The 27,703-nt window shown below is 41.1% G+C and overlaps 1 protein-coding gene across 4 annotated transcripts; it reads left to right on the top strand.

Moving 5' to 3' along the window:
• On the top strand, nucleotides 1-25,539 carry NEMP2 (nuclear envelope integral membrane protein 2). 4 transcript variants are annotated; one of them, XM_063111847.1, is made up of 9 exons: nucleotides 1-99; nucleotides 8,438-8,553; nucleotides 12,914-13,145; nucleotides 13,287-13,359; nucleotides 16,457-16,550; nucleotides 17,370-17,484; nucleotides 18,922-19,144; nucleotides 22,952-23,128; nucleotides 23,870-25,539. In XM_063111847.1, the coding sequence occupies exons 1-9, from the start codon at nucleotides 18-20 to the stop codon at nucleotides 23,991-23,993; spliced, it is 1,236 nt and encodes a 411-aa protein (XP_062967917.1). In that variant the 5' UTR covers nucleotides 1-17; the 3' UTR covers nucleotides 23,994-25,539. The 4 variants fall into 4 exon arrangements, with proteins under 4 accessions (XP_062967917.1, XP_062967908.1, XP_062967936.1 ...); XM_063111838.1 differs by having other exon boundaries at nucleotides 18,922-19,147; XM_063111856.1 differs by lacking the exon at nucleotides 1-99 and adding an exon at nucleotides 3,667-3,815 and having other exon boundaries at nucleotides 18,922-19,147.
• The last annotated feature ends 2,164 nt before the right edge of the window (nucleotides 25,540-27,703 follow it).

Genomic DNA, 27,703 nt, shown 5'->3' with positions numbered 1-27,703 from the left:
GCTGAGCCCCGGGCGGGATGCGGCCACCTCCGGGGCCGTGGTGGCTGCTGGTCTGGCTGCCGCCGCTGGTGCGCGGGGAGGAGGCGGCGGCGTTGTCAGGTAACCCGGGCACCCGGCGCGGGCGTGCCCTCGCTCCTCCGCTCCCTGCCCCGTGCGGCGCGGTCGGCCCGGGAGCCGGGTGGGGCGCTCCCCGTCCACGCTTCAGGGCCGCCCGCGGGGCACGGCAGGCCACGCCCGCCCTTCCCGCCGTCCTGGACATCCCTCGTCTCTGCTGCTGTTTGCACAGTTAGTGTCTTTAGGACTAGAAGCAATGGCCCAGTTCCCTCGTTTTACAGAAGCAACCGAACTCAGGGATGTTTTGGTTTGTCCAAGGTCGCGAGCTAGTCACTGGCACAGCTAACCCTAGTCTCCAGACTTTCAATACTGGGCCTTTTGTACAGTACACAACTTATGTTGAAACCTTCGTTATTTATCTAGCTATTCCTCTGGGCCCGAGTAGGGAAAGCAAGAGCTTCAGCCTTAGAATTCCCTGTCCCCACTGGCTCTTGGGAGCGAGTCACATAACTGGTCACATGTAAGATGCGGATAACGATGCCCTACAGGATTATTGTGATGTTTAACGTGTGCATAATTCGTGGTACCTGGGAAACAAGCAATGATAGCTGCCCACAGAGTTGTTACGGGCTGGCCATGGAGTGCTCTCACGGCCTGGCACAATGGGGAAGGATCTGGAGATGAAACCTGGGGAACTCAGAAAACGCGAGTTATGACTCCAGAATTGCTACTGATTTGCTATGAGCATAACATCTCTGTTTCACTTTTTCACCGTAAAACCCTTTCAGAGATTTCCTGGATGCACTCTTCACCAACTTCTCTTCATTACAGTGGTCACCCCTGGTTGCAAGGGAGGCTTCCAAGTGTGGTCTTTTAGCTGGGCACGGGCCTCCCTCCAATAAAATTAGGGTTTCGTGTTCAAGGAAGAAGGAGAGAATGGATGTTGAGTAGGCAGTTATCAGATTCTGCCACAGCTGCTAACCCACGGGAATCTTGCAGATATCTTGGGGAACTGTTCTATACCAGTTTTCATTGAACAGACATTTGTTGAGTGTTTACTATGTGCTAGGCAGTGTTACTCTGCTTTAACTGCAGTATTTATCGTGTTTATTACTCATAGAAGCCCTATGGGGGTAGGTACCATTTATATACCCATTTTGCAGATGAGGAAACAAAAGCTTATTAGTAAGAAATATAACAAGTATATACTGGTGAAAAAATAAAATACAGATCTATCTGAGGAGGATGGTTTTATGGGCCATAGTTTTCTCATCGGTAAAATGAAGATGTTTTATTGCTGAATAGTTTCGATTTTTTTCCCACCTTTTATTTGCCTCAGTGAACTCGATGTTTTTCAAGTTTTTGTGTTACCACGTTTAGTGGTAACAGCTCATTTCTCTGTTTTGTTAATCAAGGACACAAATGCTTATCAGAGCTTCTGCTCTGCCTGAGACATGCAGGATGCCCACTTAGTTGATAAAATTTTAGTCCACAGCTAAGAAAAATGGCAAGGTTTGTAGCCTTTTAGTGACTCTTGCCATTCCAAATAGGCTTTTTACAATGTGGACTGTGAAGCATCCAGGATACAGTAGCATCCCGATGACATCATGCCAGGACCTCTGGATTGGACTAGGTCTAAGAACCATTGCTGCTCTAAAAGCCTGAGGTCTTGTGAGGAACTGAGAGGTGGAACAGCTGGTACTTCCTTTCATAAAATAGGGTCCTTCTTTAAGGAGAGGCTTAGATTAGATATGTAAGATCCCTTCCTGTTCTAAAATTCTGTCCTGAATACACACCCTTCCATGGAATGGAGAACATCCAGACTGAGGCCAGCTTTCTGTCAGTCTATTTGGAGGAAAATCAGAGGCAGTTGACACAGGAGGAGCAGGTAGTTGTCTGGCTGAGAGGAAGAGAAACTTCAAGCCAAGAGTCACCCATAATTTGCAACCAGTGGGTGAGGTCCCTAGAAACCATGTGTTGTCTGGGATGAGGTTCAGGCCACGGAAATGGCTTCCCAGGCTTAAACTATAACAATAGGCCATTTGAAACCACAGCTTTCACATCTGTCTGTGGAGAAGAAAAATTTGCATTTGAAGTTAAAAACAGACCTGAATGTATATTAGCATAATTCCAGTTTCATTTTCATGTTCTTAGGGAAATAAAATTCAAGATTTATATTTGGGTTTAAAAAACTAGGGTTAATAGAATAGTTACCTTTGTAACTTTGTGCTATATGCTAACTCCTTTGAAAATGTGAGTTTATTTTAAAAAAAGCAAGAAAAATTCTAACTCCATTTGAACTCTCCCAAGTTAAAGTTTGTTGTTTTTTTGCTTTTTGTTTTTTTTACTCTTCTTCCTTCCCTTTCTTGTCCCAAAAGGAAATTAGTTATAGGTCAAGTGGAGAAAATGGCAATATAATTTAGTAAGTGCTTATATTATTTATGTGTTCTAGTTTCATCTGAAGATAGTTTTTCCCATATGAGGGCCATGTAAGTTTATGTTTTCAGGAGGAACATTGGTGGAATATTTTTATGTTGGAGGTTAAGATCTTCTAAGATTTGGGAAGTGTTTGTGCTTCTTTTTAGCATATTCTATAAGTAAGTTTAAGTACTACCTCCTGTTTTCTGAAGTTTTGACTGAATATTTTTACCATATGTACGACTAAACTGTTTAAATTAAATATATACTTATACATTTAGGGAAATTGAGAAGTGATAAAAGTACTAAAAAGAGAAATTTTAAATTGAACTTATTAGTTAAAGTAGGTGATATGCAACTGTCCCTTTTCGATATGATATGCTGTCCTTACGTTAGATTAATTGAATATTTATAAATTGAGTGGTATTTAAAGTGGACTAAGGGATCTGTCTCATTGGTTAATGTATTGACTTGAATCTTTTGGAAATGTAAGTAATTAATGCCTTATGTACTTGTCTCAGAGGTTTGGGCACAGCAGTCCAGAAATATGCTGTTCTCCAGAAGTCAGGCTTATTGAAAGGATTAAGAAGGCCTGCTGAGGACTGCGGGGAGTTAAGAAAGGCCATGCTCATTCCAGGGCATGACTAGCAGAGACTAGCCTTGCCATAGTAAGGATGGCATCCAGGGTTGGTCCCACAGATAATCCTATGTGCTTGGGAGATGTGGCACAGCTGGGATAGCTCACAATTCCAGATGTTTCTCCTGATGTGAATCAGGTTCAAGGAAGCAAATACCTAGGTTATGGAGCACCCTTCACGGTTGGAACATAGTTCAGTCTCAAGTGGAATCAGTAGCTCTCCCTAGGCAGGTATTGTGCCTTTCTGACCAAATGAATGATTATTATTACATTTTTATAAGTTTCCAGAAATTCTGTTTCTTTTTCTGGATCACATTGTAAGGGGGTTGTTATTGTGATATATTTGGGTTTGCCTACATCTGCCACCAGGAGGTTCCATCCTAGCAGAAGTAAACCAGCAAAGACTGGGGCCGCATGAATAAATGAAACCTGCAGAGATGCAGGCAGCTTCATAGCCTCTAGTGTCAGGACTTGCTCGGTGATAAGAATTCAAATAAGCAGTCAAACTGGCTACATTTTCTATTTCCACCTTCAGGTGCACATTGAGGATGTAGAAACTGAACAGAGAAATGTCTCTCGAAGAAGATTGCTGACGGGAGGAGAGGCCTAGGAAAGACGTAACCCTTATAATCAATCTAAAATTACAAGATTTGGTCTCTCCGGGAAGGCAGTAGTCCAGCCGGGATAACAATCTTGATTGTCACAAGTCAGTATCTTAGGCCTAGTCCAACTAGCCTATGGCTTAAGATTCACGTGAACTCACTTGGGGCTAGGCTTGTGGCCTCTGTGGCTTACTGAGTTTCTGGTACCTTAGCTATTTAGCAATTCTTGTGCAGGTTGATTGAAATGCAGTCACCTGAGGAGAGAAGCGATAAGAACGGAGGAGGGCAGCCAGAGGATGCCATGAAGTGCTGACACCTTGTCTAGAATGTTTCATATATTATATAAATTCCATATCAGCTTCACCTCAAAAGCCAGAGGCCACTCTGGAGAATTCCAGAGGAGACGCTGTTTGCAACATGCTTTTAGTAGTGTGTCTGTAGGTATCAATAGTTATCAATAGTGTCAATAGTTAGGGAAACCTGTCTCCATCTGTACTTCCCTTAATTTGGTTGGAGACTGTGGAGAAATTCAGAGCCAGTTCTCTTCTTCTATCCAGGAGGTCCCTTACACAGAATGCAGTGTAGTACCGTATATGAGTAAAACAAAAACAACCTTGTTGTCACCTCTTGCTTCCCCCTCACTTCCTCTATCCAATGAGGAGCAAGAAGATGTTCCCCAGCCCAGAGGATATTAAGGATTCCAGCACTCAACCCTCTAGTTAAGGGTACATGATGATGGGGTAGGGTAAGAGGCAGGTGCAGCCTGTGGCTTCCAGAATAGCCCTCATGCTGTGTAGATTCTGTAGGTGGGATGGCAGTGGCACAGGCTGGAGAGTCCTATTCCATCAGGTGGTTTCAAGGGGAGGGCCAGAGTACACCTTTTATGGTGCTGACTGGCACTAGCCAGGCTCTTACAGAGATTGGTGAGGCTTTCACTGGCTAAGCTACACATGCCCAAACCACCCACTAATCCTCTCAAACTGCAGCACATACACAAAAAAATATTTAAATGCTGGGGATATGGAAATGAACAAGCAGTGTCCCTAACTTCATGGGGAGACAGAGCCTAAGCTCATAAAAATATATGTAATACAAAGACAGAATAAAGCAGAATAAGAAGGAAGCAGGTGGAAGTGGTTGGGATATGCTAGTTTAGACAGTGGGGTCAGAGGAGGCCTTCCTGAGAAGGCAACATTTGAGTAAACACATCAGTTATCGCAAGACACAAGCTCTGTCAAGATCTGGGGGAAGAAGGTTGCATGCTGAGGAAACTTGAGACATCTTGAGGAGGACAGGAGAGTTAGTGTGGCCGGAGCAGCCGTGTGGGAGGCAAGGTGGAGGAGAGAAGGTCAGAGAGGTTCTCATGTCCTTGGAAGGGAGGGTGGATTTTATTATGGTGCTATAGGAAGTCACTGGAAGGTTTTGAGCAGTAAATGATGTGCTCCGATTGATACTTTTAAAAAGGTTGGTATGCTGATTGGAGAATAGGTTGTGGGGGGAATCGTGGGGGCAATTCTTAAAGCAGGGAGACCAGCTAGAAGGCTATTACAGTAATCCAAGTGCAAGATGAACGTGGCTTGGGTAACAGAGAAGCATTTACTCCTAAATTCAAACTACTGCACTATATTTAAATTGCATCACCTTGCTCTTCACTTAAGAGCCGCAGGCATTAAATGATTCAGGAGACAGTCTTAGAACCAAATGGAAAAAAACCTCATTTAAAGGTAGCATTTGTTTGCAAAGCTCAGGCCCTGCAAAGAGGGTATTTCCTCAGACCACGAACAAAAGGAAACTAACTGTTCTGTGGGAGCTGACCAGCCCTAGAAGTAGGGGAACTCAGTAGGAGAGGAGTTGCAGGGAGGGACCCTGGAGGCACCCACAAGAAAAGGCCCCCTAGCACTTGTGGTGAAGAAAGAACTGTCTGGAAGTAAACATTCTTATAATGGTCTGGGGCTGCTGGGGCTGTGGACCTGAGGCCTCATGCTCTTCACCTGCCCACTGGAATGCACTGCCTTTCCAACAGTAGGTGAGAATGTCTGTCTCTCATTGAGGACTCCCAGTATAAAGTCCTCAGCTCTTACCACCCGATTTAGCCCTGGTTCCTGCTTAGAGACCCCACAGGAGGCTGTGCAGAGGCAGAACATGTGGTAAGGGCCGGTGAGTCCAGAGACCCGTTCCTGCCTCTGTTGCTCACTAGCTGAGGGCTTTTGTGTTCTCACTGCAGTTGCTCAGGCTTTTCCAGGTTCTGCGCTGCCTTCCTTGACATTCATCTTTCTCCAGCTGTTGCCAGCCCTTTGACGTCCTCGGACTGTCGTTTCCCTTGTAGTGCCCTCTGCCAGGAGTAGTTTGCATCTTAGATATACCCAAAAATGGCCTTGGCATTGGTTGCTTTGTGTGTTGCTGGAGCTGGTTCTGCATCGTCCTTTTGGCTCTTGTGTGTAGACAGTACATGAAGGAACACATTTTCAATTTTTCGTGTCCTGTATTTAAGAGAGAGTCTCTAGAGCTTCTTTCTCATGCCTTTTTGAAACCTGGCTCTTAACCTGGATTCTTGTGTTTGCATCTCAGACTCTCAAACTCTAAATTTGTTGATATATCTAAAATATATATATATACTTTATCACAATGTTAGGAGTAAAGATTAAATGATTTGACTGTCACAGTGGAATATACTGAGTTCTCATGTAACTTTCCTGCTTTGTGTAGCCCCCTAAGAACCCTGACTTTTATGCAGTTGTATTTCAGCAAGAGGTGGGCATTCTCAGGATCCTTCCTTGAAGTCCGTCTTCATTTTTCTCTAACTTAATGCTAAAGATATTTCAAGCCAGGACAGGGACCTGTCTGAACTTATTCAATAATATTTCCTAAATGGATATAATTGTTGACTAGTTATAACTGGTTACCCAATCCTTCCTTAACTTTAGTGTAGCAGGTTGTCCTGGCTTTATTTCAGGTTATTCTGGAGAAACTGACCACACTTTCCTTAGAGGAGTCAGGGTTTGGGCGTAAGGCCCATTTCTGTGTGTACCCATAAGTGTTCCCTGTTCCTGTTTCTTATTTGACAGATTTGGTGGTGACACCCTCTCTTGCTTTTAGATGAACTTATGGCTCTCACCCACATCATTTCAAATCCAAATATAGCAGTGGCCACAGAAGAAAATGAACCCCCTTACTTTCTAAGTTTCCTGTGGCATTTACCATATTAACCCTCTGTAATGTAGTACCTATCTCTTTTTCTGTTGTATTGTGTTATACTATTATATATATATGATTATTTATATATTATATACCACACACATATATATTTATGTATCTACATTTGTCTCCAGCCAGGTTTTTCCTGGGCTTCACACCTGTCCATCTTCACTTTGACCCACTGATGAAAATTCAGTATGTCCCAAATTGAACTATCCCCCTCTTCATGCACAAAATTCCTTCTTCTCCAGTATTTTTTTATCTGAGTGAAAGGCTTAACTGTTTCTCTACTCACCAGAAACCTTGACATCATCTTCTTGTTCCCCTTCATCAAGTGAATCTCCAAAGCCTGGTGATTTCACCTCCTAAGTGCTCTTTAACCTGTCCTTTCTCCCTCCTCACTTAGTTCGTTTCTTGTTTAGATTGCTTCAGTAGCCTCCCAGTGGTTCTGCTTTCAGTCCTCTTCCCCTCTGGTATTCCGCACTGCTTTCTAAAACACAAGTATGTTCCTTTTCTTCCTTATTGAGCTGCTTATTCCCTGGTTGTTTCTGCAGATCCATCCTCAGCCCTTCTCTCCCCTTCTCAGTACCTGGAAGACAGCCTCTGTGGACTGCATCATCTGGGCTTCTTTGCCCCCCGTCTTCTTGTTGGGTTTGGCCCAACTGATGGGAGAGCAGGAGAGAAGTTGAGGTACCTGTATCCTCACCCACCGTTCCACTGAAGTTCTGGCAGTAATGTCATTCCACTAGACTACTGTCCTTTGACTCCAATAGGTCCAGTAACATGGATCCTTCCCTTGCCATGTCAGGCCTAGGGGGGTTAAAAGCGTCCGGTTATTGCTGGTGCCTGGGAACTTCACAGTACCTTGTTAATACCTTAACCCTGCCTATGTCTTTACTTAACCCTTTCGAGTGTCAACAGTTTCCTGCCGAGACTCTGATACTTACCCAAGATCCTTCAGCGTTCTGCTTCCGGCATGAAGTCCACATTCCCTAGTGCAGTAGTAACCACTGCTTACCTCTCCAGCTGCAGGTGTTGAAATGTCTTTGTGTATCCCTATGCTCCATCCTTGTTTCCTCCCCAATATAACAATCAGATACCCCTAAACTGAATGACTTCCATGATTTCTCCCATCTCCATGATTTTGTACACACTTGCTACCCTCCTCACCCCCCGACTTCTGTCTTGTTGCCTCCGACTTATCCTTTAGTCTTCCACTCATATTTCACATTTTCTAGGAAGCTTCCCTTAACTCTCATCCTCTACTTCAGGATTGAAGAAGTGCTTGTTCTCTGTGCTCTTATGGTGCCCTCCATATGTCTTAAGAGTTGACACTGGACTGTAATATTTTCTGTCTGTCTCCTGCTAGGTTGGAAAGACTGAAGGACTGTACAGTAGTTAACATGTAGAAGAATTTATTGGTCACAGGATGTTAACACTGTGACTATTTTCTCCCTGTGAATTAAAAAAAAAAAAAAAGATTCTGGGCAATTAAATATTTAGGAAATGTATTTCCTTTTCCATCTCTCAGTTTCAGGGTGTAAAGCTTTGAAGGAAATGGATTTAATTAAAACTTCTGATTCAGATTGTTACTGCTACTATCAAAATCCCCAAATGGAGTGGAAATACATGTGGTCAACCCTGCAGGTAAGGGTCTACTTTTAAATAGTGTCTTAGGGACAGGGAATTAAAATGTACCATTTTGAGAATAGAAGATACCTTTTGTGTGACATAGATCTGTGTATTAGTATGAAAGCTGACTTGGGGATCACACACAGTGGTTCAAGGGGTTACTATCCCAAGCCCCTCCATATAGAAATTTTGGAGTTATGTCTCATCCAGGTATGGCCAAGATAGCAGTAGCTCTCAATAGCCTAGTACTCTCCTTCATTCAACATATAACAAATATTTATTGCGCACCTATTAAGTGCCAGGAGCTATTTCTAGGCTCTTAGGATTCATCAAGAACAAAAACAGATCCTTGCCACTGTGAATATTTACATTATCAGGAGTGTGGGATAGTAAGCGATAAGTGTAACAGAGAAGAAAACGATAAAGCTAGTAAATACTGTGAAAAAAGAAAATATAGAGTAAGATAAGCAGGATAAGGGGAGTCGGGGGCAAGTTGCAGCATTAAAAAGAGTGGTCAGGATAGTTCTTGTTGAGAAGTAACATTTGATAAAGATTTCAGTGAAGTGAATGACTTACCCAAGAGGGTATCTGGGGAAAGAACTGAGGGAATAGTTGGAACATTGTATCAGGAGGCACATGATACTGATTGGTGCCTTTATTGATAAGATACGCCACTTTGGTCACTTGGTTAAGGTGGTTTCTGTCAGGTTCTTCCACTGTAAAGTTACTGTTTTCCCAAACTCTTTAATGAATGAGTATTTTGAGGAGATAATTTGAGACTATCCTATTCCTCATCAAACTTTCGCTCCATAGTTTTATCATCTATTGATGATGCTTGCCTGAATCAGTTATCAACATGATGTTTATGAAGTAGTGATTTTCTAATTCCCTTATTCCTTTTATATTCATTGGCATTTTACTATAAGGAAGAGATTTCCTTCCTCCTATCTATTTATATATACGTAGTCTCATGAATTGCCAGTTTATTCAATGGACTATAATCCATTACTCTCATTTATTTTGATACTCGAATTGTCCTAGATTTTTGAGCACTTCTGTCTAACAAAATATTTCAGGCTCATCGTGTAATTTCCTAGATTTAGCTCTGGAATCATACATTTTTCCAAGGAGCATTCAGCTTTAGATATGTTCATTGCTACTGGGATATTGTTGTTATGTGTACAAACACACACATACATACCCATACACTTGCACATGTATGTTTCTATATACCTCTCTATTAAAAAGCATGAGTTCTTGTATCTCCAATACCACAGGGTTCATTCTAGTCTTCTACTCTTTCCATTTTTATGACTCTCTTCTCTGATAGTAAGAAACCTGGTTCCCATTATCCTCAGTACATTAATTTATTTGCCTAAACCTAGAATATACTGAATGTTTCAGAATTGCTAAGTCATGCTATTGCAAGAAACAAACATAGTAACAAGAGTTCGATATTTGTTTACAGTGTTTTTTATACTTAGTTCGAGGGTATGTAGTCTTAATACTGTGCTCAAAAGTTACTTGGGGTTATTCCTTCCCACCCCTCCCTTCAGTATGGTTATATCATTCATACCTTCAGTATATTCATACCTTCAGTGTGGCTATATTATCCATACTTTCAGTATATTCATACCTTCAGTATGGCTATATTGTCCATTTGGGGTATAGTTTGTTTTATTTGTTTCCATTTCAGGGTTTTTCCCCATCCTGGCTGATTTTATCATTATTATTTTTAAATACATACAACATTAATGTGGCTTAGAAGTCAAAACTTTCCACAAAGGTATTTTCAGAGAAGTGTCACTCCTCCATTCTTTCTATTCATTCCACTCCAACCCTTGTAGACAATCAGTCTTACTAGTTTCTGGTATATCTTTCCTGTGTTCCTTTTATCAAAAATAATCAGCAATGCATATTTATGTAGATGGCACTTAAAGCCAGTAGACTAAGGAATGAGTTTAAATGGAGAAGAGGACTGTCGCCAACCAGTATCCTGAGGGGAGACGGTGGGAAATGTAGAGAGGCACGTATGGGATCAGGAGGACCTTTCAGGCTGCTGACCTGTAAGGCATCCTAGTTTATATTAGGTTTCTTTTTATAAGCCAGTGAAAATAACAAATCGTATTGATTAAATCTGTTATGTCTGGTACCAAGTTATCTATAGAATATTTTCAGCTGCCATGGCAGCTAAAAGAGATTGAAGATTCACAGCTAATTACTTATCAACAAAATAAGAACATAAGTTTCTTATTTACAAAGCTTCCAGTGTCCTGGGTTCAATCAAAGGTCAGACCTCAAGGGGAGGGAGAAGGGGGAAGTAGGCAAAAGGGATGCAAGCCTTGCTGGCTTCCCTAGAATAGCAAGGACTTTGTCAGCTTGCTTATTCAGTACCCCACAGAGAACCAATGACTGAGCCTGGGAAGTCTTATATTAAGAGATGTGGGAGAAGGAAGGAACAGCAAGTGAAGAAGGAGATGTCCTGGAAGCCCTGGAAAGAAAGTGTAACAAGGAGAAGGGAGTGATCAGCAGTGCCAAGTGCTGTTGGTAGGTCCAATAGGATGACAGAGAAGTAATTGTCCATTTGATTTAGCATCATGGAAACACTGGTGACTGTGTTGGGGCAGCCTGTTTGGGGTGAAAGTGATTGAAGTGGGTTAAAGAGAGAGTGACAGGAGAGCAACTAGAGACTACAGGCATAGGCAACTTCTAAAAGGAATTTTATTGCAGTGAGAAGCAAAAACATGGGGGATAGCTGAAGGGGACAGGGGAGTCTGTAAAAAGTTGTTTTTTCTTTTTTAAATGGGAAAAATTATCAGCATGTTGTATGCTGATAGGAATGATCTAGTAGAGAGGCAAGAAGTGCTGGTGGCATGTCCTTGAGTAGGCAAAGCTGGGTAGGATCCAGTGCACAAATCGGGTATTGCCTTCAATGGAGTGTGTACATTTCCTCCCCACAGGCAGGAAGCAGAGCATGTGCCTGCAGATGCTTATGGGTGGGTGGATGGGGGGATAGGAGCCTGTTGACAGTTGCTTCTGATTTCTTCCATTTTCAGCAAAGTAAGAAGGATCATCAGCTGAGAATGAGGATGGGGAGGAGGTGTGGAGTGTTGAGGAAGAAGTGTGAAATCACTTGCTGGAGAGACTGGAAGAATGAATGAATAGGAGTATGTGGTATGAATGACTACCGCTTTTAGGTCCCACTTCAGGTTCACAGTCATGAATTTGAAGTGAGACCACCATGCAATTCTCTAGCACAGTTGGTGGTGCAAATATAAAAGTGGAATAGATGGAGAGTTGGATTTTGCAGGTGAGGCTGACAAAGCAATAGGGCTGCAAAGGAGTCAAGGGTATGTGCAAGGGGATGGTATGTAATGACTGAACATGGAATTTAGCTGGGTAAGAAGGGACTGAGGACATCAAGGGGGTGAGGCTTGGGAGAAAGGTGTTCAGATCCTTGATGGGGTCAGGTGTTAGAGGAAGCACACTGGAAAGAAAGGAGGTGGTGAAAGACAGTTATGGAGGGACTGCAGTTTACTGATGAGGTCCAGGCTGTGGCCGTGGGAGTGATTGGCTGAGGTGGGGTGGAGGATGAGAACATAGGAGGAGTTCCAGAAGCTGAGCGTAGGGTCCTGGAAGGCATTTTGGTGACTGTATTGTGTATATTGAAATCCCCAAGAAGAATGAAAGGCAGTAGTATTGGAGAGAGAGCAACAGTGAACCCCAGGAGCCAAAGTCAGAGAGAAACGAGGGGGTTGGTGGATAGACAGTGGGTGCTGGTGCTCTCACTCGCTTTTCCAGGCTCGCCCTACTCTTGGATAAAGGAGAGGAGTAGAGAGAGGGACAGACAAAGGCAGCAGTGGAATTGTCATTTAGTGACCACTTAGTTGTTACCATCTGCTTGGCCTTGTTTCTAGTGCTTGGTTGTGTGACTTGTGAGACTGGGTTCTGGTCCTTCAGAACCAGGCATGGTGAGGGAAGCCTGAATTGCATGTGCTCAGCTGATCCAGAGGAAGGAAGTGCCTTTTCTTAATCACAGTAGAAATCAGTGGAGATACAAACCCTATTCTCGTTACGTTTATAACCATGTAGTTTGCCACCTATTACTTTCTATCTCATCCTTTCTTATGTGTCTTTTGGCCACAATAACTTGGGAAGAAACATCCACTTTCAAAAGTGTCTGTGGTGCAGTGTGTGTGTGGACTAAACACAGATCTGTCGGGTCCACCCTGGGATCCGAACCTGACCGTGAGCATCTGGGTGTTCTTTACTCAGCCAGTCTTGGGTTCTCTTTACTCCTCTGCTCATGTTTTTAAAAAGCTTATAAGAAGTTCCTGCTTCTTTGTTTATGGATTTATTTATTCATGTTTTGTAGGTGAAAATTACCAGTCCAGGCCTGCTCAGTATTGTATATATTACAGAAAGACATAATTGCCAGTATCCAGAAACCATTCTATCTTTAATCAAATGTGTGATTCATAACTTTTGGACACCAAAGGAGTCTAATGAAGTATCCATAATCATCAATCCATACGGGGAGACTGTGTGCTTCTCTGTGAAGCCTGTGAGGAAGGTATTTATGTATACAGTAAGAGTGAATCGAAACGGTAAGTCTGTTTTTATTACACTTGACTTTCTGGATTCAGTTTTTCTGAAGTGACTTTTCAATAAATTGACTGTTCTCTTCTTTCCTAAACACTACATTGACACAAAATGTTTGTTGTGTTTCTGTGTCTTTTTTACTCCAGTTGTGGATTTTAAACTGTTCCTGGTGTTTGTGGCAGGCATTTTCCTTTTCTTTTATGCAAAGACCTTGAGTCAGTAAGTATTCATTTTTACATTCTTAACTTTATGAATCAAAGGGGTAAAGGTCATTTTTGTTTTGTTTTGTTTTAGCTCTACATAAACTAGTTTGCCTTTTTTTTTATTAATATTATTATTTTTTACATTCTATGATGTTGCAGAGCAGTTGGGAGGGAGGGGGAGAGGGGAAAGGGGAAGGAAATGGGATGGAAGGAGGAGGAAGGAGGAGGGGTGGGATTGAGGCCTGTGGCACTCTCCTCATTCCCACAGGGAGACCAGGGGGCTCCAGCAGTGGCTTGGTCATTGCTGGGCTGGGCGCAGAGTCAGGGGGGTGTGGATAAAGCCCTCGTCCCCCACCATGCCAGTTCGGGAACATGGGGCCCTTCTTGCTATGACTTGGTGGTTGCTGGGCTGGTTGCACATGGTGGGGGTGTGTGTGTGGCTGAGGCCCTCGGCCCCTCACTGCCTTGGCTTGGGAGAGCCAAGGGTGCTTCCTGCAGTGGCTTGGTGGTCAGTGGTGGGCTGGTTGCACATGTCAGGGGGCATGGCCGAGGCCCTCGGCCCTCCAATGCCCCGGTTCGGGAGAGCATGAGGTACTTCCTGTGATAGATTAGTGGTTGTCGTTGGACTGGTTGCAGGTATCGTGAGAGTGTGGCCAAGGCCCTCAGCCCTTCATCACCCCAGCTCAGGAGAGCCCGGGGCGCTTCCTGCAGTGGCTCAGTGGTCATCACTGGTTGGTTGCTTGTGTTGGGGATGTGTGGCTGAGGCCCTCGTTCCCCACCCTTGGGACTGGTTGCAGGTGTTGGGAGGCATGGCTGAGGCCCCTGGTCCTCTCCCCTTTCTGGCTTGATAGCCCAGGGGACTTCCAGTCCTTCTGGGTGTTATAGGTGTTCTTTGGTGAAATGAGACCTTTACTAGTTAATATCAAACTTTGTCTCTGGTTGTGGGTACTTTGTTTTTTCTTTCAGTTCTGTGTTGGATTATTTGCTGTTCCCTCCACTTAAACTCTGTGCTGGAACTAATTTGTTGTCCTTTGCTTACTTCTAAAATGGGGGAACGTCCTGTGGGGACCAGCACTTGAGCCCTGTGGTTGAGCTAAGTTACTGCTTTGCTGCTGATTCCCCGGGGAAGGCTTTTTGTGCAGCACAGGTTTTAATGGTTGACCTTATAGGTACTTCCAGCTCTCCAGAGACCTGGTGGATCTGTGTTGTGTAGAATCTCTGATCTGGGCCTGAGTCTTTACATCAAACTGCATCCCATGCAATTCTATATTCCTGACCAGTCTCCTCTGAGTGGTCCTGTGCAGACTGGGGGGCAGATCAGCTGCCTTTGCTGTGCCCCAGTGTTCCCCCAGTGGGCCCATCTCCACCACCACCTGTGTTCCAAACACTTTCCATGGGATGGGCCGTGCTTTTTGGTTCCTTGCGATGACTCACTGGCCTCTGAGTGGCTCCTTCTTTTCAGTTGTTGTGGCTCCTATCTCTTACGTAGGCCCACAGGAACCCTAGTAGTGGTCTCGCTGTTGTGGGGGCCACCAAAGCCCTCCTCTCCCCTGCTGCCTCCAAGCAACTTCATCTAAAGGGCACAGCTGTGGCTTTTGCTAGCTCCTCCATGTGCTCAGCAGCTCCAGCCTGGAAGCAGCTGGGATTCAAAACAGTCAGAGCAGTTTTTTCTTTCTGTCATCGAGGCATTTCCTGCCTTCATGCATTCTGTAGGTCTCTCCTCCTCTTTCTCTGAGCTCTAGCAGCCCCAGCTTGGCTGTTGTTGCTTTTTTGAAGTTGTAAATAGGTTGATTTATGGGAGAGAGTGATGCTGGGGACCGTCTGTTCTGCCATCTTGACTGTAGAGGTCGTTTTTGACCCTGCTAAACATTTCCATCTTTATGGAAAATAAAAACAAAAATTTTTATTTTTTGCCCCTTTTAATATGATATTTTGTTTCTTGTAATTTTTCTCGTGAAAAAAGAACCTGTTTCCAATATTTTACTACTGGGCATTTGTAGTTCTTGCCTTAGGTTTTGCAAACAATAGGTCTGAAGACAGTGCTTGAAAGATCTTTAAAAACAGTTATTTTTATATCATAATATGTATGTTACAAAATGCTTTCACATACATTATTTTATGTATTAACATTTTATTTATTAGATCCTCATAATGACTGTGAGCTCTGTATTACTGTACACATTTTATGATGCGAAAACCAACATAGATCATCACACAACTAATTCTTGACTTTCTGGATTCAGTTTTTTCGGAGTGACATTTTAGTAAATTGACTTTCTTTCAGCAAGATTACATTGACATAAAATGTTTATGTTGATATTTATACTCAGGTTTTCTGATGCCATCCTCTCTCCATTACATTAGAGCTGCCTCCTAGACTTGTGGCTCTGATACAGAAGGTTGAATTTAACAAATATCCAACTTTTGGATAAACGTATTATTCTGATATTTTGTTTCTTGTAATTTCTCTTGTGAAAAAGGAAACTCTTTCCAATATTTTACTTATTAGCTTGCTCATGCTAGTTAGTACCCAGCATTTGTCAACTGTTCTTAACATTGCTCATTTTTGAGCTTTTCCTTATAGTATAATCAAATGTGTTTAATGTCATGCATGAGCTTTGTGAACCGGACGATGTGTACATAGCAGGAAGAGTAAAGCATGCACTCAGAGGAGCTGGGCTGCAATCCTGAATCTTCCTGTTAGCAGATACTGATTTGGGGAAGGTCTTTTAACTTCTGATACTGATTTGGGGAAGGTCTTTTAACTTCTTGGTGCCTTAGTTTCCTCTTCTATACAACTTAGACATGGATAGCTGCTTCACAGGCCATTGTGAATGCAAGTAAAGCTCTCAGGCAAATGCCTGGTACATTCTAGGTGCTCAGTAATTATTGTCAGATCAGATTCTGACTATAGAAGATAACTGAGACATTTTCTTTTGAGTTAGCAAGCTATTTACTATAAATTTCAAGTACTGATTTCATCTTTTCAGAGTATACATCTGAGTTTTTCTTTCTTAGTATTCTTTATGGCTACTGTCACCAGGTTAAACATGTTTTTCATGCTGAAAGTGCTACTTGGCATTTAAATGGCTTTTATCTACTTGTCTTGACAGAAGCCCTATATTCTATTACTCTTCTGGGACCGCACTAGGTGTTCTAATGACATTAGTCTTTGTCCTGCTGTTGGTGAAAAGGTACATTCCAAAGGTAGGCATACTTCTGCAAATGAATAAAAAGTGAAAACCATGATCTCATAGACATGAAAAACTTATAGAAATTAATTCATGTTATGGTAGTTCCTAATTCAAGCTATGTTCCTTCATTATGTAAACTGGCTTTAAAATGTATCTTATTCTGGAGATTCCATTTTTATTTATTACTGTATGTAGGGCTTAACTAAGTATTAAGATTTGGTGATACGTTTTTGAGACCCTTTTATTTTCTAGGTGGTGGTGTTTTTGTTGTTTTTTAATGAATGACAGGAAGCTGATTCTATTTTGAGTGAAGATTTCTCTTGACAGAACTTAGGAATCTGATGATGCTCAACCTTGAATAACAGTATTGGTGCATCTGCTGATTTCTTCACTATTATAAGTTCCTCAATACACCTTCAATAAAGTAATGCCCTGAATTCAGCTGAGGATAAATAAATATTAATTCATGATGGTAATGTGGCAGTTACTCTGATTAAGGCTCGCAACACCAGCATTATTTTAAGATAATTTACTCTTTATAACCATGCTTCTCCAACTTTAATGTACCTGCAAACCACCTGGGGATCTTGCTAAAATGCAGATTCTGATTCAGCAGTCTGCAGCCAGGGCCTGAGCACCTGCCATTCCAACAAGCTCCCACATGATGCTGATCATGTGGACCATACCTTGAACAGTGAGACTTTCTAGAGTATCTTAAATTGACCTCAGAGTTTGATATTGAAGTTTCTAAAACGAAGAGTTCATTTGTTTGCTTCTATTTTTATAAGAGTGAATGAACCAAAAAATGTCATTTATTTTCTTCCACACACAGTATAGCACCTTTTGGGCTCTAATGGTTGGTTGTTGGTTTGCTTCAGTTTATGTTGTATGCCAATTGATGGAAGATCTCAAGTGGCTGTGGTATGAAAACAGAATATGTATATTAGGTAGGTAAACATAAAAAAAAATTCCATTACTGATAAAACTGAAAAGTACAACTAGAGGCCTTCTCCGGCTGTATGTTTCTCTCCAGCATCTAAATTTTCGTTTTGAACTAAGGAGAGCGGCCATTAAAAATAATATTTTGTTTATTTTATTCCCATACTTGGTGATTTCAGTTTATTTAGATCTCAGTTTAGACTATTTCTCTATTATATCTTTCTTAGTTTTCAATACTGGTGATCAAAAGAGCAAAAAAAGTATGTGTCCCTTTTGACTGCACATGCTTCTGAATTGTAGTTAAGCCTTAACCACATCTAACTTTTAATATAAAATTATAATGTAAAATGTGGCTCTTTATTTCCTTTTCTTAATGTATCCAATATGAAAGGTGAGAAATCCTAGATATAAATGACTAATGAAAACTTGACTTTTCAGAAACAGGCTAAGAAGCCGTTCTCTTTCCCTGTTTTGTGTTACCAACAAAAAAAGAACTTTTTATTGTTTGTTTTAGTTAAGAAATAATGGAAATGAGAGAATCGATTTTCTTCTAACCCATAACATCAGATTTCTTCAAGTTCATCCCACTTCAAACAAAAACAATTAATGTTTGTTTTACTTGAAAATTTTGTTTTTGGCTCATTTTTCTTTTTACGCTAAAGTATTTTAAAAGTAAATTACAGATGTCATGGTATGCTCTTCTGAATACTTCACTGTTCATCTCAGAAACAAGAGGCTTTTCCTGTATAATCAAGTAACTAATAAATCTAAAAAAATCGATAATTACATAAAATCATGTTATCCAGGCCATGTTAAAATTTCCCAGTTGTCTTTGATGGCTGGTTTGTATAAACTAGGATATAGTCCAGAAGCACATTTTGTTATCTGCTAAGTCCTGTAAATCTCTTTTAATTGTAACATTTCCTGAATACATAAGAGGTGATGTGTATTTCACATTGGATCACAACAGGAGACGTACAATGTCTGATAGTTCCACCATAAGTAATGATGAGACTGACACTGGATTAGGATAGTGACAGGGCACCTCATCCCTCCACTGTCAAATTACATTTTCTTTTTGTAACTAGAAGGTAAAAATAAAAAATAAGGTTTGTAGCAGACTGTGACATACACTGTGACTTATTCCTGACCAAAGCAATCATGATGACATTTGTCTATCTAGGACACTAGACTAAAAGACAGACATGTTTGTATATCATAATAATTATTATATATCCCAAATTATTTCAAAAGTCAGCATAGTATCTGATGTGGAAAGAATAGCTAACCCTGTATGCATTTTTCAATCTTACTTCATTGGGAAAAGAAAACAAAAATTAAGGTTTTCTGATACATTCTTACCTTTGAGTCAAGGCCCTGCCAGGTTTTTCACATAATTTTTCAAGTGCGGATTTACATTGTTTTACCATCTTCTGTTTTTCTAGGCTATGTCTTGATAGCTGGATCTTTGAGCTTTGCTGTCTGTTACAAACATGGGCCCCTTGTTGACATCTGGAGCAGACGTCTTCTGATGTGGACGCTGCGGTTCCTCTCCCTGGTTCTAGTCTACGCTGGTGTGGCAGTGCCTCAGTTCGCCTATGCAGCTATGATCCTCCTCGTGTGCTCCTGGAGTCTGCACTACCCACTGAAAGCATTAACTTACATGAGGTGGTGTGTATCTTTTTTTTTCCTAGTAAGTTTGACATTTTGGCATTTAGTTTTACTTATTGTTTTGGGGGATTTTTTGGACACATCATATTTAATCTCATAATTAGATACATTTAATCTGGAGATTTCACTCAGAGAGGGGAGGAAAGAAAGCTCCAAGCATCTGATCCCATCTCCGTTTCTAGTCTTTATGAATCTTTTAGAGGTACACCACCGAGGTACCTCTGTGAGGTACACCAGTAGGTAATTGTAGCTCACCCAGAATTTATTAAAATCAGTGGCAAAATTACTTGGGCTCTAGGCTACCTAAAATTTCTTTTATTAGACCTCTCCTTTCATTAGAGCCAAAGACTTCTTTAGTGGTATTTATTGTGTTTATGAAATTAAGAGTTAGGAAACAGAAATGAATCATAAATGATTGTTATTTATATTTAGGGTTATTTAGTGTTATTTATATTTAGGGCTTTCTTTTCTCTTCGGTTTTAAGTTTAGGCTCAAGCCCTTTGAAAGTACAGAAAGAAAGATGAGGCAGCTTCTGCTGTCACAGCTTTGTTATGTCTCTCCTGTCTTGAGCCTGAGCACCTGTTTTCATGTCAGATGTGCAGATGGAGATGGTCCCTGCCTCGAGGGATGCTTGCTGAGACATAGGCATACATTTCTACATCCTCTCAGTGTTAAAGTGGAGGCTTACCTAAAGACTAGGGAGATACAGAGAAAGTTCAGGAAACCTTTCTTGGAGGAGAAGTTACTAGGCTGAATCTTAAAGAATAATCAAAATAGCCAGGGGAGTAAATGTGGAAGACTTGCTGCCCTTTTGGTGCCATCACAAGGCAGGCAGTGCTGTCGGTGCAACAAGAGAGGTGGGCAGGGCCAGGTCGAGGCACCGCAGGCCTTGCCAAGGAATCTAGTCTGATCCTGAACACAGTTAACCATAACAAATAAGCTCTCTCTGACTACTGCCTAGACAGGAGTTTTAAATCCAAATGCCTGGGCCCTGGGCAGGTATTATGGTGAGTGATGCTGAGCTGGTGTATGGCAGTGGGGTGACCATGAAGACTGGGGGAAGTTCTTCAGTGCAGCCTCATCGAACAAGGGACAGTTACTACTCAGCTTGCATTGACAACTGCCATGTGGGAATATGGGTCCTGCGTTGCCAGATCTTCTGGTTTTCTGAAACAGCTAGAAATGGGGATTAGGGAGGATTAGAATGTGAATTCTTACGAGTTTTAGATGTTGGCATCTAATCTAATAATAAAAATACATTCAACACGGGCTGGCCCCGTGGCGCACTCGGGAGCGCAGCGGCGCTTCCGCTGCGGGTTCGGATCCTACATAGGAGTGGCCGGTGCGCTCACTGGCTGAGCGCAGTGCGGGCGACACCAAGCCAAGGGTTGTGATCCCCTTACCGCTCACAAAAAGACAAAAAAAAAAAAAAAAAATACATTCAACAAACGAAAATCCAACCAGAGACCATGAACACTCATTGGCCTGTAGGATGGGACCCATCTGTCTTCTGGCACAGAGGGCAGACACAAGGGGGCGGCCCCTGTGGCAGGAGACCAGTTATTAGACATCACAGTTGTCTAGGCAAGAGGTGATGAGAGCCTGGAATGGGGCAGCAAGACCAAGGCTGGAAGAGGAGTTTAATAAGTGTTTAAGAGGTGAAATTGGCTGTGAGGAAGGAGACTTTGTGGTGACTGGTAGTTTCTGGATCTGGTGACTGCATGTGGCATTATCACAGCGTTAAAAATGTACCAGTGGGAAGATAGGGTGCCTACACAGAGGACACTGGCGAGGCTAAAAGGCAGGAGGACAGGGTCAGAGGGGGCCACGCTGACCGGTTCTCTCTGCCCCATCTGCCTGAGGCACACAGTGACCAGGATTGCCAAAGGTTTCTTTCAGGGGGAGGCCGGCCATTTCATACCCTCCAGGCCCCTGCCCTTTGCCAGGCTTGTGGCCTGAAGAACCCAGGATTGCATTCCCTCTTCTTCCCTTTAACCATCCACCTGCCCTGCCACAAAGTGTATCCTGTCAGCTGCACGATGGTTCTTTTATGCCCTTGCTGTGTGTTCCATAATAATCAAAATGTACTGTAACTTCCTCAACTTTAAATTTTGCTAGTGAATAATTATATGAACGATGAGGGAATAAAATAGGAACTTATAGATTAAATAATAAACCAGTGAAAAAAATACCTTGATTTTGTATCATACTGTCTAGTTTGCAAAGAGCTGTTTACATATATTTTAATAATAGTGGTAGCTACTTTTTGATTATCCTTATTGAACACTTATAGGCCACTCACTGTGCCAAGCACTTTACACAAAATATCTCATTTCATCTGTACAGTGACCTCATAGGTAAATATTATTGCATTCATTTTTTCATATGAGCAAAGTGGAGACTCAGAACTGCTAAGGAATTGCCCAAGTTCACAAATGAGTTTATCTCAAAGCCAGGACTGTATCCCAGTCTTCTGGCTCACAGTACGGGATTTTTCCTCTAGGGAAACCGCAGCTGGGTATTCAGAAAAGGAGAAGGAAATAATGTCAGTGGTTTCTTAATCCAGCTCATCAATCATTAAATGATCTTTAAAAGATAGATTTTTTGAGGCCCCAACCCCCAAGAAAATATATATAGTCAAGTGCCATATTAATGATGTTTCAGTCAGTGACAGACTGCATGTACAACAGTGGTCCCATAGGATTATAATGTACCTGAAAAGTTCTTATCACCTAGTGATATCATAGCATCAATGCATTACCTTCTCTATGTTTAGATATGTTTGGATACACAAATACTAGCCATTGTGTTATAGTTGCCTACAGTTTTCAGTAGTGACATGCTGTACAGGTATGTAGCCTAGGAACCATAGGCTATACCATGTAGCTTAGGAGAGTAGTAGACTATGCCATCTAGTTTTGTGTAAGTGTACTCTGTGATGTTTACACAACGACGAAATCACCTAAGGATGTATTTCTCAGAACATATCTCTGTTGTAAGTGACACATAACTATATGTTTTAAAAACCTGGTAATTCTAATGCTCATTCAAATTTGAGATCTCTGGTTAAATTAAATTTAAAACCATCCCAAAACATTTTTAAAAACTCATTGATAAATATAAATCTTTTTAAAACCTTGTCACAATTACTATTTTTGAGATTCTTAGAGTCCTAAATGTTTAGATTCCTACATTTTATGAGATTTGGGACTTTATTGGTTGGAAAAAGAAAATACCAATCATGGGCTCCTCAGCATGTAGTGAAGGAAGAATTATAAATTATTGTACATAAAAGACCTTTGTACAATATTTACTTTCTCTCTCTAGAATTAGTCAGAATCACTACCACTAGGTGGAAGTGATATCCCACAAATCCTACTAGCTTCTTGGTCTAGAGAGTAGGTGGAGAGTGTTCTTCTGGGTCTCCATAAAAGGACATCTCAAAGGCTTGCTTTGTTAGTGCCCAAGAAAAGCAGCAGGCCAAGCTTGAGGAAGCCAGGCTTGTAATTGTCTAATTGTGTGATTAAAAATCACCCAGGAAGAAAAATACAATTAACATCTCTATCAGAAATGATTCCCAAATGCCTTAGAACATTATTTTTGATAGTTCAGAAAGCAGGGAAATGTACAGTTAGGCCCAAACTATTTGTTCTCTATACTTCAGTCATGATCACAACAATAAACATGTATATGTATGATGTAAAGGAAGTTAAGTATTGCTCTTACTGTCTAAGAAATGCATTTTTGTAAATCTTAAGGATTGAATTAGGAAGAAATCTAGCAACCACATTTCATGTGTTTTAGGAAAGTGAAGCAATGGCTTACATCAGAAAAGCTGGTGGTGAAGCATCTCACTGAAGACGAATACAGAGAACAAGCCGAGGCCGAGACGAGCAGTGCGCTGGAAGAACTGCGCCAGGCCTGCCGCAGACCCGACTTCCCCTCGTGGCTGGTCGTCTCCAGACTCCAGGCTCCGAAAAAGTAAGCCCTCCTCAGCTGCTTGGACCGTAGCTTGGGTTAGAATCACTTTGAAAATAATATGATGGTTTGGTACAGGCACTTCAGCTTAGAAGCAGACCCCTTCCCTGGATAACAGATGATGTGGAGGTTGTCAGAGGCTCTTTTTCTTCAGTCCTCTGACTTTGCACAGTTAGGACTGCTACTGTCAGAATAAACATTGATCTGCTGTTTCGTAGGGAAGGCCATAAAGATAGCTTCCAGAAGGGAAGGAGAAGGGTGGAATGGAATACGTGGCCTGCTTCTTGTTCTGCTGGTGTGGAAAATCAGTTTAAAGTTCACGGAGAAAGACATGTCTGCCCCAACACCTTCCCTTATTGCTTTCTCTTCTTCATAGCGTTATTCAAATAACAATGCCCTTAAATTAAAGATTGAGAGGGGAAATTATTTGACACTAAAATATTGAATATAAATCTAAGTTAAAAAATAGAGAAGAGAAGGAATGAGAAAACAGGAGTGGGTACATTTGGCTGTACTTGGTGCTTATAAGTTTGCCTACTTCTCTACCCTTTCTGTGAATATCTGTCTCTAGAGATCACATTGCATAAGCCATTTCCATTTTTATACCCACTGTGTAAATGCCATCCTCAATTGACACAAAGTCAAATTTAATTAAAGGGGTAAGTAGCAAGCAAATGTGTAATCTCCCAAACAAACCTTTCTGTGATAACATGAACTTTATTTAAAACAAAAAAAATTTATTAGATTTGCAGACTTTATTCTTGGAGCAAGCCATTTGTCACCTGAGGAAATTAGTCTGCATGAAGAACAATATGGCCTTGGGGGTGCCTTCTTGGAAGAGCAGCTCTTTAACCTGAAGACTGCCTGACAGTCTGCCTGTGAGTTGACTTCATTCTGGACAAGGAAGTGGGTAAAGGGCAGGGATTCTATTAAAGTTGAGCGGAAAGTGGCAAAAGCATTGGTATGGAGAAAAATGTGTCATACTGGAAAGGAAAACTAACCTGTATTGAAGATAACGTTATTCTTGGTGAGTTTTGCTTCTTATTGTATTGTAGGTGGGCACCAAGATTCTGTGACAGAATTATTACCACTTTCTTTGAATGTAGACTTTCGTAAGGAACAAGGGACTCATGTTGTTCTTCACGGGGCCAGTGAGCATGAACAAGTGCCTTGTCAACACAAGGGTCACTAAATCTTCCCTTATTCCCCCGAGCCTGTGTCAGAAGACTCTACATTACTTTTCCAACATTGCTGCATTACCGTTCATCAATGTCAGTGCTAGAAGAGATCTGATATATGCTGGACCATTTTTTTTCAAAGTATAGTTCACAGGATATTAAGTGTCAGTCAGTAAAGGGATTCTGAGGTCAACTAAGATGGATACAGTGTTAAACAAATATATTGCAGGACTTCTCAGAGCCTTTAATAACGCTAATGCACATTGTGAATCTCCTAATGGGGAGAAATTGTGTGCAGCAGTTTCTGACTTAATTTGACCATAGAACCCTTTTTCATGAGATTAATATTCCTTGGAACATATGTTTGGAGAGTACTAATGATGGTGGAATTGAACTTTGGGGAGGTTAAATAGCTTGTCCAAGAGCACAAAGCTGTTTAGAGGCAGCACTGGTAGAACTCCAGCCTCATGTGTCCTATGACTTGGGTAGAAGAAATCTACAGACACAATGCCATCTCCCTACAGCCTTGGGTCTCAGAGTGTTGGTGACTTTTTAAAAAGTAATGGCCAAGTAACTATTTAATAATTGTGTTAAAGGAAACATTTTTTAAGATTACATTTTAAAGTTTTGATATGATTTTTATATACATATGTAAGGATTAGAAATTAGAATTACTTTTTGTATGTTGAAATTGAAGGCATTTAACCTCATGACATTTTGAGTTGACTGATCCATTTAAAAAATTGTTTAGCTATATATGTTTGTAACAGTTTTGTACAAAATAGGTTTGTGATCCTTTTACAGAAAGCAAATCTTTTTTTCTTGATCCATGATGTTAAACTCTGGAGCAAAATAAGGGACTGTGAGCTTTGACCCTGAAGAAAGGAGGCCAAAACATAGATCTGAGAAAAGATTTGAACATGGCAAAACCACCTAAGCATTAAGATATTGCTAAATTGATTCTCCTTGAGAATCAAACTCAGGCATTTTTGCTGTAATGGGATCATAAAGAATGAGGAATCCCCTTTTACAAGAAAGGTTATGTGGGAGGGACATACAGGGAATTTGGGCACTGATGCTCTCCTGAGCCAAGTTTAGTAGAGTTTTTCTAAACTATTAAATAAGAGCATGGCTATGCATTTGGAACTTTCTAGATTGATTTTTAAGTACTGTTTCCTCTTTGGAGCAGTATGTCAGTGTTTACAAGTCTGTTTTTGCCAGACAACTTTTAATATTAGGAGCTTTGCTTTTTTTTTTTTTTGTAAAATTCACCAAATTTAATGTGTCTTTACATAGACTTTGATATAAAAAATCAAAGAATGTATCTTCCATTGAGGTTTAAGATGATGACTATTTTACAGGTGTAAACAGAAGTTCTAAATCACTTCTGTTATTGTTTAATCTGTTTTTTTTAAATTATATTTATTGGTGATATGTTATTATAAATGTATCAGATGTATCAACGATTGTGCTCACCAAGTTCACCTCTGAAGAGGTAGTGTATGTAGTATAGAAAATGTGTGTGAATAACATGGGAATGGTCTGCTGGAGTTGCCAGGGGACATCGCAGCCAGGAAGGTGGCCTTGCCTGAAGCCAGGGGGAAGAGGTGTTGTCCATGGAAGGAGGCCACTCCTGGTGGTTCAACACAGTGTAACTATCACAATCACAATAAAAACAGCTGAAGGAAGAGAAAAAGAACAGTATTCCAGGATATTGTTTTTTGTGTTTATTTTTAGATTTGTCAGTTTCTGTTATGTGACTACACTGTGAGAAGCTAAACAATTAAAATCATTACTTGTGATATTTTGTGTGTATTTATGTTGTTTTCATTTGATTTGGGTTTATTATAGCACTGATCACAATGCTAATCTCCATCAAGAAATGCATGAATAACTCTTGTAAGAGATTGTCCCCTGCTTTCCTTCCTCCCTTCCTTTTCCTCTCTCTCTCTCTCTGTGTGTCTCTCTCTCACTACCTCCTTTTCTCTGCCTCCCTCCTGCCTTTCTTTTTAAAGGCCTTTAAACAGTTTAAATGACCATTCAATAAAATGTCTCTGCCCTTCACAGGTGGTTGAAAGTTGGCTTTGTGCTTTACACTGCCATAGGTGTAAACGGAACCCTTTGTTGTGTTACTGCTCATGCTAGGCGCCTCGCTGTTCTTAGCAAGTTAGACTATTCGACACCAAATATGTGGGTGAGTTGTAGCATGGGTGGCCATGCTTAAACAATCATATCATTCAAATGTTATTTTTAAAAGGTTTTAAAACACATTTTACATATCAAAAAAAACTCTTTGTGAATTAGCTGTATAGTTTGCCAATAATACTTAAGGCTGAATTACAGTCAAGTGTCCATCTGACATTTAGGACAATATTTGAATTTATGGTTTTCTTTAAATCTGGAAATTTCAGAGATTGTAGATTTTAAGAGGTTTGGAATAGATGGTGATTACAGCGATATATCTAAATATGTGGATGAATTAAGACCCTGAAATGATGTCAAGAAAAATAATAGGGCCTTATATCATTCTGTATGTGATTATTCCCCAGAATTAAAGATGCACAATTTTTTAAATTAGTATTTTTTTGTCCAACTGAAAGCAGGGATCCTATGCATAGATAACATAATGGAAGTGAAATTTTGAAGCCTGCAGTAAGAGAGAGAGGTATTTTTAGGTGGCCCCAGGAGCAAGCTGCCTTCTAAGAGACTACTGGGTGGCATGACATTGATGAGTTGACCATCTGGGTGTGACTCTTGGCCTTACCAGCTCAGAACCCTGATTTTTGTCATTGCTCCATAAGAAGACCTGTCTCCCGTTAGCCACTTCATACAGTCTGTCCATTTAGTGATTCATAGCCAAAAATATAACTGGCATAAGGATAAAAGTACTTGAATTGATATGACCAGCAGATTTTCTCTTAGAAGACAGATTTACAAGGGGTCAAATTATAAGAAGCTTGCTTGGTGAATAGAAACAGAAGAGAGGGAGTTTGTTTTGTAGTTCACACGTTTAATGTCATGAGGCCAAAGAGTCTAATGCAAAGGGGCTAGCCTTGCCAAGGGGATGGGACACCCAATCGGTTGGCAAACGCCACCCCTTCCTTTACACAGGCCCTGCCAACTTTTCTTCTCAGTGACTGCTGTTTTTTGTAATCTTTTGTTATTGACCATCATCCTACCCCCTTCTGGTGGGCATGTTTTACTCAGATGTGGTAAAATCTTCAGTCTTTCTCCAGCCCAGGAGTCAAGTTGTCTTTTTAAGGTAACTTTGCATATTTTTGCTGTCGTCCCTGAATGTGATTGATACCTTATTACGTTACCAGAGATTTGGGATGAGGGTATATTTACTAGGATAAACCTTGGAAGATGCATTTGGTGAGATAACTGCTCTTTACTATTT

The sequence above is a fragment of the Cynocephalus volans genome, chromosome 1, assembly GCF_027409185.1.
Source record: "Cynocephalus volans isolate mCynVol1 chromosome 1, mCynVol1.pri, whole genome shotgun sequence".
Classification (NCBI taxonomy): Eukaryota; Metazoa; Chordata; class Mammalia; order Dermoptera; family Cynocephalidae; genus Cynocephalus; species Cynocephalus volans.
The sequence above is the reverse complement of the archived record's forward strand: the minus strand, read 5'-3'. Positions and strand labels throughout refer to the sequence as shown.